The sequence below is a fragment of the Podarcis tiliguerta genome (assembly GCF_965153285.1).
Source record: "Podarcis tiliguerta genome assembly, chromosome: 11".
Classification (NCBI taxonomy): Eukaryota; Metazoa; Chordata; class Lepidosauria; order Squamata; family Lacertidae; genus Podarcis; species Podarcis tiliguerta.
Genome location: NC_139544.1, coordinates 44835480 through 44850158, shown reverse-complemented (window position 1 = coordinate 44850158; position 14679 = coordinate 44835480). Strand labels below are relative to the sequence as shown.

Below are 14679 nucleotides of genomic sequence, written 5' to 3'. Positions count from 1 at the left end.
GATGTGGGCTTATCTTCCCTAGCTAACTGCCACATACCTGAATTTCTCAGCTCTTCAGCACTGTATTGATAGAGGAGGTCATACGTGCCCCCCATTGAACCAGAAGTATAGTAATGAGTCCCAAAGTCATCAAATATCCGGCTGTAAAGGGCATAGTTGTACTCCAGAGGCAGGCTGTTGAGGGCCTGTAGGAAAACTCCGGAGAGGTGCAAGTCCGACTGTTTCACTGTGAAATTCGACACAGCAATCACCTTATGGACTCTAATAAAGTTGGAGTTCTAAAAAGGAAGAATTAAAGTTAGAGTCTGTTCCAGTTGCTAATAAGACACTTACTTGATTTTTATGGCCATTCTTCACCAAATGCTCCCAGGGCAGGTTACATAAAATGACAATGGTTTTAAAACAACATAAAATTCATTAAAACCATGAATTAAAAGCACAAAGCTCCACAAGATCACATGAGCAGCAAAACAGGAGTGCAGCAACATAAAATAGCAGGAGGGGAAACAGCACCTTGATCCAAGGCTAAAAAAGTACCGTATTTTTCGCTCTATTGGACACAGTTTTTCCCCTCCAAAAATTGAGGGGAAATGTGTGTGCGTCCTATGGAGCGAATGCAGGCTTGTGCCATAGCCGCGCGCAACCCCTCCGGCAAGGAGAGGCTGAACAGGGCTATGGCTTCTTTAGCTCCACGCAGCCTCTCCCGGCAGGGAGAGGCTGCACGGGGCTAAAGGGGAAGTCAAAACAGCGAGCGGGATCCATCCCGTTCGCTGCCTTGGCTTGCTCCATAGCTGCGCGCAACCCCTCCAGCAAGGAGAGGCTGCACGGGGCTATGGCTTCTTTAGCCCTGCGCTGCGTATCCCGGCAAGGAGAGGTTGCGCGGGGCTAAAGAGGAAGCCAAAACAGCGAGCGGGATCCATCCTGCTCGCTGCCTTGGCATGTGCCATAGCCACGCGCAACCCCTCTGGCAGGGAGAGGTTGTGTGCAGCCTGTACGCTGCTCTTTGGGGCTGGGGGGGAAAGATTTTTTTTTCTTTATTTCCCCACCTAAAAACTGGATGCACCCTATGGTCCGGTGTGCCCTATGGTGCGGAAAATACGGTATATCAATTGCCACAAGATACACCTGGAAATGGATGGGCATTCCAGAACACCTTGGAGCCACCACAGAGAAAACCATCTCATGTGCTGCTGTCGCTTGAAATGTAGTGTTTCTCAGGGCTGAATACATATCCCATAAGTGTCCCCCCAAAAACCTGAACACCCCATTTTTTTTATCACAAGAGAGCGGCAGCCATTTTGCTTGCTGTGATCTCACAGTGCAATTCCCCCCTAATTAGCACTTTTGGGAGGGCCATGATCTCATGTGGTGCCCCCAAACACACATTTTTGGGTGCCATGCTTGAAAAAAGCATTTTTATTTTTATTTTTGCCTAGGGGGAACTGTGGTGTGAAATTGCGCAAGAGCATGGCAACCAAAATGGCCGCCGTGCTCTCATGATAAAAAATGGGGAAGATGGCATCCAGTAAGATGGTGTCCCGGACTTGGGCTTCAAAGAGGTGGAGGGTATATGAATACAGTGGAGCAGTTCACAGGTGAATACCTACATACCAACACACAGACAGACACCCTAATACCTCTAGTTTAACAGTTGCCCAATTCTGGCTGAATTTGTGTCAGCACTCAACATCTGAGTTCACCATAAGTGGTAGTGATGGCTAGTAGCAGCCAAAAGTACTATCCCTCCATGATTATGTCTCTTCACCTTTGAAGACCAATAAAACCAGCCACCTGCGCCACATCTTATGGGGATGAATTTGTTGGTGAGAAACTTAACTTTAGTTCTTTCCTGGTTTTTGGTTCCTTTTATTGCAAATTACAATTCTGTCCAGAATGTTCTATTTATTACATGCTATCAGTAAATGGACAAATCACTAGCTCCGGCACCAACAATTTATTTATTTCTAAAATCTTTTCCCATTTACAATCCCTGGCCACTGTTTCTACTGTGATATTTTATACAGTATATGAATGAATAAATAAACTGGTTTAAGAGAAAAGCTTATCTCTACACTGCAGACACTAAAGTAATTATGTTCATATTTGTTTCACTTGGGAAAAGATTTTTTTTACTTATTAATCAAATGCTACCAAGAACATTATTTTAAAAAATAAATATTATACCCCATAACACCCACACTTTTACTGAAACATAGGCTATTATGAATTCATTTAGAATTTACAAGTATACATTAGAAAGAAAGGACAAATGTTGCACCATGATAAAAAAAACCCAACTCACCATGCAGAATATGCTTTCCAGAAAAAAAGAGAGAATTGCTCATTCCATTTATATGGCACTTTTCCTTTAAAGAATTCAAGCCACAGTGCAAAAGGTCCTCCCTCCCATTTTATACTCATGACAACCCTGAGAGCTAGGCTAGGTTGAGATGTCATGATTTGCCCAAGGTCATCTAGTAAAATTCCTGGCCAAGTGGCAAGTTAAAACCAGGTTGCCTGAAATCTACTTCAACACTTTAGTCCCTGAACCACACTAGGTCTCATCTTAACTGCTGCCAGATATATTAGAGCAAAAAGGCATCTAGATTTAGCACCAGCGATACCTGTGCAGAATAGGTATGGGTGAATCTGTCATTTTTGGTTTCTGCCACTTTTTCCTATCTTAATCTAGTTGTCCACATTTCCACAGCAGTCTACCATTTTTTAAAAAATATAATCTTGAAAACTCATCTGCATTTTAGTGTAAAATTCTCAAAAGATACATATTTTTACTGGACAATCTCCCCTGCTATGATGCATATTAGTCTGCTATTTTTCACCAATATATGCACACTTTATCCTAGTATATGCAATTTTGTACACATTCCTTGACTGGGGAACTGCATTGCAAAATTCAGACAAGTGCAAATTTCAAAAAACGGCTCTGTTTGTATTGTTTCGAAAAGTATGGATGTTTGCTTTTAAATGCAACTTGGATTTAAATTCTCCCGTTTCCCTAGTGCAGAATAAATATAATTGGTTTGGAAGTAAATTCCCTTCGTTTTTTTTGTCAAGACATGAAAAGAATTGCCTTGCTTGATCAGATCAAAAGTCGAAACCAGCATCACAGCCTTCAATAGCAACCTCAGGCGGTGACTGCCAACAAAAATGGAGTCGCAGAGACAAGAATATTAGCATTCTCAGGGGGACTTCAGTTTTGGCAGAAGTACACAAAACCTAAAACAAACAGTAACACACACACACCAAAATTACAGCCCAGTGAGGGCTGAGTAGTTTCAGCAGCCACAGAACATTGATGGTCAGATGGGAAACAGAAAACTGGTATTGCAGGTAAATGCAATACATCTTCCTGAGTTCCTTACACTTATATTATCCTGGAGATGGGTATGGCTGGGTGGCAGGAACCCTGAACAGGAACACCACTGCTAGGAAGTGAGGATACATCACACCATTTTGTTGCAAGCCTCACTTGCTCCAGTGATCTTTGGTTGTCAGATTTAATACACATGGTTGTTGAAAGGGTGGGTGTGTAAAAGTTGGTATTAAATAGCAATGGAATACAAAAGCTCCGTCTGCGGTTCATTGCGTAAATGTATGCAAAATGAGCATGGTGATCTTCCCTGATAAAAATAGATTCATCTCAGCATCACTGCATAAACTAACAGCTGTAGTGAAACAGGAAAAGCATTGTCTCTGTTCAAACACAAATGAATAGAACCGAAGTTTTTGATCAGATGCAGTCAGGTCTACTAACCTTAATATCAGTACAGATACAGTACAGACACACCTTAAACTTTATGATCCCCCAGCCCTGATTGCAATGTAGCTAATATCTATCTTTCCTGCACCACAAGACATTGATAAACAAGAAAAGTTCGCTCTTATTCCAGTTGTATTGTAGTGGTTTCATTGGGCTTAGAAAAAGTCTAATTTCACACATCAGGAGACATTTAAAAAGAAAAACATATAAGCTGTATATGAAATATAATGTCTCTGTATTCCCTTTCAATGATCTGAATGGACTGCTCTAAACTAATCTGCTTTGATCAACACTTTCAGACCTATGATACAATTTTCTGCTCTCTCACAATACAGATACTTCAGTAGAGGAAAGGTTTTATGTTCCCTGGAAAATAAACCATATCCTTTTCCGCTTCTGCTGGTCAAGACCTGAATTCAGCACTAGTAGACAGAGACTGAAAAAAAGGAGAGAACAAAAACATGAGTACCTTTTTATATGAAGCTTGCACAGCCTCTCTGAAGGAGGATGAAGATGTGACCTTCACTTTAGTCTTTCTGGAGAAGAGCAATGGGATTCCAGAAGATCGTCTGCCTGAGCTGGAGGAAGAGCTGCTTCCAGAGGAAGAAGACTCTAGGGGAATTAAATCACTGTAAAAATCAGATGCCACATCGTCCTCTTCATTCTCTGTCTGTGGAGAGGGAAAACAGAGACACCCCTTTTAATGATAAGCACCCACAAAGCATAGTTCTATTCAAAAATTATGTCTACTACATCCAGATCAGCATGTCACTGAGGACGACTCAGGTTCAGATGTCCCAAAAGTCACCCCACTTGGGAGCCTTCAGCAGCACTTTCTCCATCATTTTGGCCTAAGAACATGGTTTCCCCTTCATCTTTGGAGTCTGGGGATGACTCCACTGTAGTGTCTGCAATTCCGCAGCCACACAGAAACACAAAACTGCAGGGGGGGAATCACACGACTCCCAGAGAGGGTAGAACCACAAAAAGCCTTCAGATGATCAGATCCTTTGCTGCGACAACATCTACCATAGCTCAAACAGTGGGGAACTGTCCAGGGTCCTGATTTGCCTGCTCTGCCTGCTTCCACTTACCCAGCAAGCCTCAAATCCCAATAGAACAGGATGAATATTGCTCAAAGATACATAGATTTCTGGAAAACGTCCAGAAATTTACTTTATATCTAAAGTAAGATATAATTTGCCTTATAATCATTGTAGAGCTTCTGTATGCAAGATCTGGTGCTTTGTATTTTGTGACCGGTACCTGAAAGCTGACAGTCTCTAAGTTTGCAGGAACCCGAAATGTCTTCCGCGTATCATTATTTTTCACAAGTGTACATTTGCCTCCATTGAAAGAATTGCCAAGGACTTCTCCTCTGTTTTCCTGTGCCATAATATGAAATCTGGAGAAAGGGAAGATTTCAGAAAGTTTGGTTGGTCACAAAAAGCAGCAAGGGCCAACTTGTCAGTCAGATAAGATGGATAAATGACTTGACTGACTAAATAACACTGTGTGCCTATGCATACTTACTGGGAGGGATAGCCTGAAAACCAATGGGACTTACTTCTGAGTAGTTAGGCTGGAGTATAAACTTATCCCTCTCAACTTGTCCACTGTTCATGTCTATCCTAGTTAGGGATGGGGGAGAGAATTGTTTAGTTCACATTTTAATGTGAATCTGCATAATGTGCACTTCCTAAACCAATACTGGAATGAAAACACAAACTATCCTTCAAAATTCACGCTTTTGCAAATTTTGCAATGCAGTTCTTCAACTATAGAAGCAGAAGCATGGGGAAATGTGAGAAATGTGCACAAAGATGTGTAGATTTGTGAAAATCATGTAGAAAATGCAATATATCAAGGAAGACTGCTTGCAAAAACGTGTCCATTAGGTAAACTTGTGTACAAAAATGATTATATTAGGAGAATGGAATATGAAAATCCATACAATTTTGCATGGAGACTTAAAAAATAATAATCAAAGACTGAAGTGGGAATGGCAAACTGAGCATAAGATTGGAAAAATGAGAAACCAAGAGAAACAGAAACTGACTAGGTTCATCCACCCCTAGTCTCACCTTTTCCTTGTATTAAGAATGCCTGTTTATAAAAGCAGAACCTGCTCCTTCATAGCTAAGCAGAAGTAAAGGTAAAGGACCCCTGGACGGTTAAGGCCAGTCAAAGGCGACTATGGGGTTGTGGCGCTCATCTTGCTTTCAGGCCAAGGGAGCCGGCGTTTGTCCACAGACAGCTTTCTGCGTCATGGGGCCAGCATGACTAAACTGCTTCTGGCACAATGGAACATCATGACAGAAGTCAGAGAGCATGGAAACACTGTTTACCTTCCTTCTGCAGCGGTAACTATTTATCTACTTGCACTGGTGTACTTTCGAACTGCTAGGTTGGCAGGAGCTGGGACAGAGCAACAGGAGCTAATCCCATCGCGGGGATTCAAACCGACGAACTTCCGATCGACGAGCCCAAGAGGCTTGGTGGTTTAGACCGCAGCACCACCCATGTCCAGCTAATCAGAAACCAGCCTTACCATCATTCCAATCAGCTCATTCTGTCTTTCTCAGAGTTAACGCAATTCATTGGCATGAAAGTTAACCACAGTTTTTGGAGTTGTTTAAAAATTAACTACTCTTTCCAGGGAACTCTAGGAATTGTAGCTCTGTGAGTAGAATAGGGGGTCTTCTAACAGCTCTTAGCACCCTTAACAAACTACAGTTCCCTAGATTTGGGGGCGGGGGCTATGCCGTGCTTGTTTAAAATAGTATGGTAACTGCTGTGAATCCTGGGTTTTAGATCGTGGGTTATTCTGATCAAATGAAACTTCTGTAGGAATTTTGAGGTATCCTAAAAATAATTTAAATGGGATTAGCAAGATTTTTCAGTTTGTTCTGCTCCATCTTGTGGTGGGGAAAGCCTTTATTGTGCTGGGGACAGGGCAGGGTAGGGGGTCTGCTGCAGTTGAACTAGACGTTTGGGAAATCCAGTCACTGCAGACCAATTGCAAGAGGAGGCTTAATCCTTTCTCTGTCTGTCATTTGCTCCTTGTAATTCCCTCTCCAGCCAAATAAATCCCTCCCCCCCAACAAATACAAGGAAAAGCAATGTAAAAATACAATATCAAAATCAGTTAAAACAATTATCAGTCATGTTACGGTAATCAATATATTTTTCTGTTTACAACAATTTTTAGGAAACCACAGTGATAATAGTGCATGCAGAAAGCATACTTGGATGATATCTTTAGATTCTGTTTGTAAGGTGTTCTTTTTAACTTATTTAATAGATGCGAACAAGCAAAAGGCGTCTAAGAATAGCTTCCTTACCCATGGCCTATTAACTGCACGCTAGGAATGCTCTCGTGCCTTCTGTTGCACACAGCCTTCACACGTCGACAGTTCCTTTCATCTGAATTGTCCCCACAATCATTTTCGCCATTGCATTCCAAGTTTCGGCCGATGCACCGACCTGGTGTCAGGAACGTAAGAAAAGACCTGCTGTATCAGGGCCAAAGACCCATCTAGTCCAGTACTCTGTTCTCACACAGTGACTGGCCACAAATTTATCTAGTTCACTTTCAAAGCCATCCACATTAGTGGCCATCCAGCCCATCAAGATGCCTGCCAAGATAGATTTGGTAGGCATGGGCCCTGCCTTTCACACCATAGTTTTAAGAGTTAGAAGCTATTGTTTTAGACTATTGAACACACACACACACACACACACACACCAAGAATGTATTATTTCACTAAGTCAAGGATGGGGAACCTGTGCGTGGTCCTCCAGATACAGATACTAATCTGGAATGGAGAACTGGTTGGAGAGCCTAAATAAATGGTGTCAGAGCCTAAATAAATATATAGGGCTGTCTCCAACAAAGTTATTGCACAAGTGGAGCAGCTTCAAGTCATGCAATGGACTTGTCCAGTTCTGTGTCCAGTTCTGGGCACCACAGTTCAAGAAGGACACTGACAAACTGGAACGTGTCCAGAGGAGGGCAACCAAAATGGTCAAAGGCCTGGAAATGATGCCTTATGAGGAACGGCTAAGGGAGCTGGGCATGTTTAGCCTGGAGAAGAGGAGGTTAAGGGGTGATATGATAGCCATGTTCAAATATATAAAAGGATGTCACATAGAGGAGGGAGAAAGGTTGTTTTCTGCTGCTCCAGAGAAGCGGACACGGAGCAATGGATCCAAACTACAAGAAAGAAGATTCCACCTAAACATTAGGAAGAACTTCCTGACAGTAAGAGCTGTTCAACAGTGGAATTTGCTGCCAAGGAGTGTGGTGGAGTTTCCTTCTTTGGAGGTCTTTAAGCAGAGGCTTGACAACCATAAGTCAGGAGTGCTCTGATGGTGTTTCCTGCTTGGCAGGGGGTTGGACTCGATGGCCCTTGTGGTCTCTTCCAACTCTATGATTCTATGATTCCCCTCCTTCTGTTCCTTCTGTTTCCCCCACACCCTCCAAATTCACTCTGTGTGTTCCCCCAGCAGATTGGAAAGGAGTGCAGGGGTGCATAGGGGAAGGAGACAGTCAGCTGCACACATGGAACTTGCTTCACTGCTAAAATGGTTGTACAATTTTTTAATGGTGCATCTAGATTGAAGGAACCAAGATACAAATATGGGTTACCATTTTCACACTGGAATTTATTCTCGCAGTTTACTTCCTCTATGTTGCATTGTTTGGTTGGGTAGCACCTCCGGGAATCTACCAGTGGCTCATTGCAGGGTTGCCCCTTAAACTGAGAAGGTGTGATAATGGATCTGACACGAAACTGAAAGGCAGAACAAGGACATCACCATCACCACCGTCAAGTAATTTATATTCTGCTTAATTGCCAAAATGGCTTCTAAGTCATTTATGAGTATAAAACACATGACCAAAAAATAGAAACACACATTATTAAAATACACAGAAAGCCATTCCACCAAAACATTAAAATAAACACCCCCAATACAAATGTGCAATTAAAAATCCCATTAAAATAGCACAGCAATTAACAGTTACAACAGGATCTTTAGGCCAGGAGATCAGAGGACTGCTTGTATAACAGCAGTGTCTTTATAAGCCGGTGGCATGCCAATACTGATGGGAGTCTATTGTAGTTCAGCAGGGAGAACATTCCGTAACACTGGTGCCACTAGTGAAAGCAGAGTATGAGGAGAGGGCAGTAAGATTTTGCCTCCCCTCTCCAGACAAATTTAAAGAAACAGTGCATGTCTTGAGTTGAATAGTTAGTGGGAAGATAGGAAGGAGCCTTAGATTGAGTCAGACCAATGGTCAGTCTAGCTCATTATTGCTTACAATGACTGGCAGAAGCTCTGCAAGGTTTCAGAAGGAGAATCTTTCCCAGCCTTACCTGGAAATGCTGAGCATTGAAACTGGGACTTTCAGAATGGATAATGAGCTGTACTTTGAATGAATCAAAATACCGTATTTTTTGCTCTATAAGACTCACTTTTCCCCTCCTAAAAAGTAAGGGGAAATGTGTGTGCGTCTTATGGAGCGAATGCAGGCTGTGCAGCTATCACAGAAGCCAGAACAGCGAGAGGGATTGCTGCTTTCACTGCGCAGCGATCCCTCTTGCTGTTCTGGCTTCTGAGATTCAGAATATTTTTTTTCTTGTTTTCCTCCTCCAAAAACTAGGTGCGTCTTGTGGTCTGGTGCGTCTTGTAGAGCGAAAAATACAGTAATACAAAAGGCTCACTCGCATTTCTCATTGCCTGTCAGGCTTCAGGGACTCAGTTTCCTCCCCCCCATCCCCAATTTGGTCGTAGACAAGCAGAACAAAGAGAAAGGAGTCTCTTACCAGTTAGAACTTTAATGATCACAACTAGAGAACAAAGAATCCATTTCAAAGGAATGAAGGTGCTTCCAAGTAAGGGTTCCGCCCACTTCCTCCCTAGCCCCCCCCCCCCGGGTCACTTTTGTGTCTTGCATCCTGATCTCGCAACCACTGTGCTTCCTGTGCTGCCACCTTATCTGCTCTCCTTGACCTTGGGCTGAGCGGCTGGACCAGGCAAAACTCAGCCCTCCAGATGTTTTGGGTCTACAACTCCCATCATCCCTAGCTGACAGAACCCGTGGTCAGTGATGATGGGAACTGAAGTCTCAAAACATCTGGAGGGCTGAGTTTGCCTATGCTTGGGCTGGAAGCTTTCCAACGACAGTGAGTCTGTTAACTCACTCTCTCCCAGTTCTTCTTCTCCTAGCTGTTCCTCCCCAGTACTTCCCAGCTTCTGCCTTCTGAACTAGGTCCCTCTGCAAACCACTGTTCCAAATCTATTCAGGATCCTGATCAGGGGGAGGCTCCCACCATTCCTCCTCAGTGAAGCCCTCCTCAGCACAGTCCCTGACATTGACTTCCTTTCGTGCCCACCTCCCTTCAATTTTGGCACTTACTTGTTTTCTAACACAGGGATCACATTCTGACCAGGGACCAAAGTTTCCAAGCTGGCAATTGATAGGGCACATCTGCTGGTTGCAGGCCCTGGATTCCTGAGTTGTGCAGAGTTGGCCACAGAGGTTTTTGATATAATAGTCATCCATCCTGATTTGCCTAGAATACAGGGGGGGGGGGGACATGTTCGTGGTCAAGGGTTCCTGTCAAGGGAAGCAGAATAATTCCCACTTTGGAACTTGCCGGCCAAAGAGGACAAATGAAGATGAATTAATGTGCAATTAGTTGCTGCAAGGAAGCCTTTTGTCTCAAGGACGCCTGAATGGACCTGGAATACTGCAAGTCGCACTGGTTCTGCCACAAGGGATGGAGGATTGAGATGCCTGCCTTGTCTGACAAAGGGCTGATAAAATTAAAAGAAAAAAGTTTATTTGAAGCAGTTCAGGTTTTCCAAAACTTTGGGGAAGAAGATTAGCAGTGATTCGCAGGGGCAGGAATTGGCAGATAAAGGGGAAACAACATGTGTTACTGTTAGTATATAAAGCTCTTAACAGCTTGGGGGCAGTTTACCTGCAATATCTCCTTACGCCATATACACCCACTTGACCACTTTGATTTGTGGAACTGGCACTGTTACACAGGAAATGACACCGGCTCCCATTGGTGGCACTTAAGCCAACTCCCCCCTGTTATGCCCCATTATGCCCTGTTACTCCCCTGCCCCCCATCATGCCCCCCCCCGTTAAACACTTCCAGGTCACCCCGATGCACAGGTGTCCAGTAGCACATCAATTGGTCATTGCCTGTACTCGTTCTACATTTGCAAGAAATTGATCCTGCGGTGTGGCAACACCCACTCTTAGACTGAATCATAGAAACGTTGAGTTGGAAGCAACCGTGAGTGTCATCTAGTCTGGAACTCCCTTGTGACGTTAACATATTAGAGTGCTGGAGGTGAAATAGTTAAACAGGTTACCCAATCAGAACCGGGGGGGGGGGAGTATAAAACCAGCTCTGGGAGGGGTGAAGGGAGGAGTTCGTTGGAAGTGGGGTGGTTGGTTGGAGTGGGAGTGAATTGGGGAGAGTCTGTGGGTAGGTTGAGTTAGTGTAGCGAAATAAGCGGTGTCAGGAACAGTTAGGAGCTAGGAAGACAAATCAATATCTGAGAGTGGTTTAGTGAGTGAGAGCAGGTAGTGGAAGTTATAGGTCTGGATAGGCACCCCATGGTTGTAATTGACCGATACCGTTTATGAAACCACACGCTTGTTAAACTGCAATAAATAAACAGAAGTTTATGTTCCAATTTAACCCTGACTGGACTCAGTATTGTACCAGGTAGGGCCTGGGTGGTGGCAGCGAGAAATTAAGTGGTGGCACAGGGATCAATAGACGGTGAAACGTCCAGGGACCCTGTGTGATCGCCACATCCCTGTCTACAGACATCAGGCAAACACCTTCCCTCTATCCTTTCTCAATGCCTGCTGAAAACATTTTCGTCTAGGCGTATTCCTAACAGACAACTTGAAAGATAAAAAGGTATCAGTTTGTGAAGTCAAAGGTGTCATGTCTCTCCTACCTTTGCCTACTTTGAGTGCCATAATTACAAGTCCTTGAGCAGCTCGACCAGGGAGACCATGGGTAATGGTCACAGTAGCATCCCACGCTGCTGTCAATTGTGGCATGGAGGAGGAGGAGGAGGAGGGGGATGAAATTCATTTTTCTCTCCATAGCTATAGGCAGGGAGTTAGCAAAAGTCAGCAAAGTCTGCAATGCAGAAAAAGAAGTTGTCATTAGAACAGCTCAACATCTGTAGCTATAATACGGCAGCTTAATAGCTAATCTGCCGTGCGGTGCCCTGCAGTGAATGACCAAAGCCGAATCAAACTGTGATAATCACTGGAAGTGTATGGTGAAAGCAGGATGGGACCCCAAAGCCTTTAATATGTACCACTGTGCAGTGACGTAGCGAGGTCAGGTGGTACCCAGTGCGGAGAATTTCTTGTCAACCCCCCACAATGAAATCTAGTTGGACTCCCAAGAGACTGCGATCTACTCACAGTATAAAAAGACTGCCTGTGATCTACCCATTGCTTTTTTTGGGGGGGGAGGGGGTTGGCAAAAGTTGTTGAACTTTTTTGGGGATTCCAAGGTTTGGGTCCAGAGTTTCCTCCACCCTTGGCTTGTTTACTTACCTGCCTCTCCCTACATGCCTGTATGCCTCCTCCAGCAGCCCAGGAGTGCGGATGCTGTCAAAACGAAGGGGGAAGGAGGGAAGACTGCAGCTCCCCCCCTTCGCCAGACAGATGGGGAGTCGCGGGTGGGTGGCGTGCCGAATGTCACTCCCCTCAGAAATGACACCGGGGCGGTCCACCTCCACTGCACTCACCTTGCTCCACCCCTGCCACTGTGAACAAGCAGTGAGGAGAACTCAGGCTGCAATCCCAGACGATCTTGTCTGAACTCAATGGGACTTACTTCTGAGTAGACATGCCTAGGATTGTTCCACAAAGGCGTATTCATGAGCAAAATGTGGGTGGGGGCAGCAGCTGCATGCAAGCCACCCTTCTTGTGCACACATTATTTCCACTCAGACATCCACCTTTCCCGTGCTGAAAAAGGAGCCGTACAGCCCTCATTTTTCATTTCCCCACTGAAACTAACATTCAGTCATCACATTTAAAGCACATGACTTTCTGGGAACCAGAAATCTTTTACTGACTCTTAAAGGAATAATAAAAGAGCTTTCAATGTTCTTTCACATCCGAGAATAATTAGCCTCCTCAAGAAATATCTCTGTAATGCTAATTCCTCTAGAATACAGCCCATAAGCAACGCACAAAGCATCAAAACAGTTGTGAACCTTATAAACATTTTAACAATTATATTGCAACAGCTCCTCTCATCATTAAACTTCCCAATTTATGATAATATTCACCTCCTTTTTAAAACAACCCCCTGATCCTTTATATATTTAGCTTTCACATGATGTGACAGAATTTTCTAACCATTTATATCCCCGTTTACAACATTTCAAAACATTTTGTCCATATCTGCTAGAATTACTACCTATTTCTTCATCGACCAGAAAAAACAGCAAAGCTCCAGTCCTGCCTCAATGCTAGAACAGTTTTACTGGCTTAATTTTCATGAATCAGGACTCTTTTAAAGGTGCAGGAGCAGAACAGGGAAATAAAAAGGTCACAACCCAAAGAACAACATTAACAGTGCCATGAATAACCCCTCTGTTCTTCCAAAACTTGCTAAAGGACTGCCATCGAATTTCAAAGCTATCATTCATGATACTTGCTTCACTCCTTTTAACTAAGCCCCTATTTCACATACTCAACAAATAGCATTATAAATCAGTTCCTACAGAGCTCGTAATTGCAGTCCTTGGGATCAAAAAATAATTCTCAAAGTTCTCCTGTGTGACAAAGCATTCCCTGCAGGAAGCAGAAATCACACCTCATTAGCAGCTGAACCAGATTAACAATTTATCTTATTCCATAGAGTTTTTTTCAGCTCTGAGACCTGAAGGGGTTTGCCACACCCCCATAAAGCATTTTTGGTGCATTCCTTATTTTACTAGGAGGATATCAATTGGATCTTTTAGAAGAAACACCCAAACTGGAGATCTACTATGTAGGTTTATTCACAGTAACCACGGGTCACCTTGCATACAAATACAGCAAAAACTTACCTGTGCAATTTGTGTGAAAATAATAATTCACAGAAGGCTTCTGCATGCAAAGTGAATCCCTTTGGCGGCATCTATCAACCTAAATGCAATGTGGACATTAGCCCATCAGAACAGGAGTCTTTATACCGCGATGGTGCAACTCATAGGTTTTGTTTGCATTCAATTAAAATGTAACCCAGGGATCCAATCCTAAACCTGCTTAACTATGGGAGCAAGTCTCATTGACATCGTGCTGTATCATGACTCATGAGTAGACATAGTTGCAACTTGTACTTACAACAGTTGCATAAGTGTCTGTAGCTTCCACAACAACAACAAAACCACCAATGAATAAGTAAACCAGTGGAATTCATTTACTTGTCGGATGTGTACCTTACCTTTCTTGCTATGAGTTCATATGCCAATAGATTCTAAATACAGTAGTGGCCAAAATTGTGGAAACCTTTAGGGGAAAGTGTATTTCCAAGGTTTGATGGCTCATAACACCTGATTGGCTCTCTAAATGCTCATGCTCATTGGCTACATTCAAATGAAGGAAAGCTACTGCCTATCAGCCTAAGCAAGTTGTGCTCCCCTTTTCTGGTTATTTGGCTATAACTTTTGATAGAATACAAAGTTCCTCTTGCTCTTCCTTTCTCCAAATGCCCCAGTGCCATCTCTAGATCTGCTCCAGAAGGTTGGGGAAAACCCCAGAACAGATTTAGGGTGACACAGTGGGGTGCATGGGATCAGGAGAGAGAGGAGAAGTTCATTTGTGTAGATCTGTTTCGCTGGAT

The 14679-nt window shown here is 43.5% G+C and overlaps 1 protein-coding gene across 4 annotated transcripts in view; it reads right to left on the bottom strand.

Moving 5' to 3' along the window:
- The window catches only part of LOC310659382 (complement component C6-like), a 31876-nt gene extending 17578 nt beyond the window's left edge, over positions 1 to 14298 (bottom strand). Inside the window, exons 1-9 of one of the 4 annotated variants that reach the window (XM_083402741.1) lie at positions 14281 to 14298; positions 13904 to 13982; positions 11780 to 11967; positions 10206 to 10362; positions 8433 to 8577; positions 7126 to 7267; positions 5048 to 5186; positions 4251 to 4451; positions 38 to 278 (exon numbers count right to left, since the gene is read on the bottom strand). In XM_083402741.1, coding sequence (XP_083258867.1) covers positions 38 to 278; positions 4251 to 4451; positions 5048 to 5186; positions 7126 to 7267; positions 8433 to 8577; positions 10206 to 10362; positions 11780 to 11931 — 1177 coding nt within the window. In that variant the 5' untranslated portion in view covers positions 11932 to 11967; positions 13904 to 13982; positions 14281 to 14298. Of the gene's footprint in view, positions 1 to 37; positions 279 to 4250; positions 4452 to 5047; positions 5187 to 7125; positions 7268 to 8432; positions 8578 to 10205; positions 10363 to 11779; positions 11968 to 12589; positions 12850 to 13576; positions 13647 to 13903; positions 14046 to 14280 lie in introns of those variants that run through there. The other 3 variants (XM_083402739.1, XM_083402740.1, XM_083402742.1) reach the window with 3 other exon arrangements.
- Between the last annotated feature and the right edge of the window lie 381 nt (positions 14299 to 14679).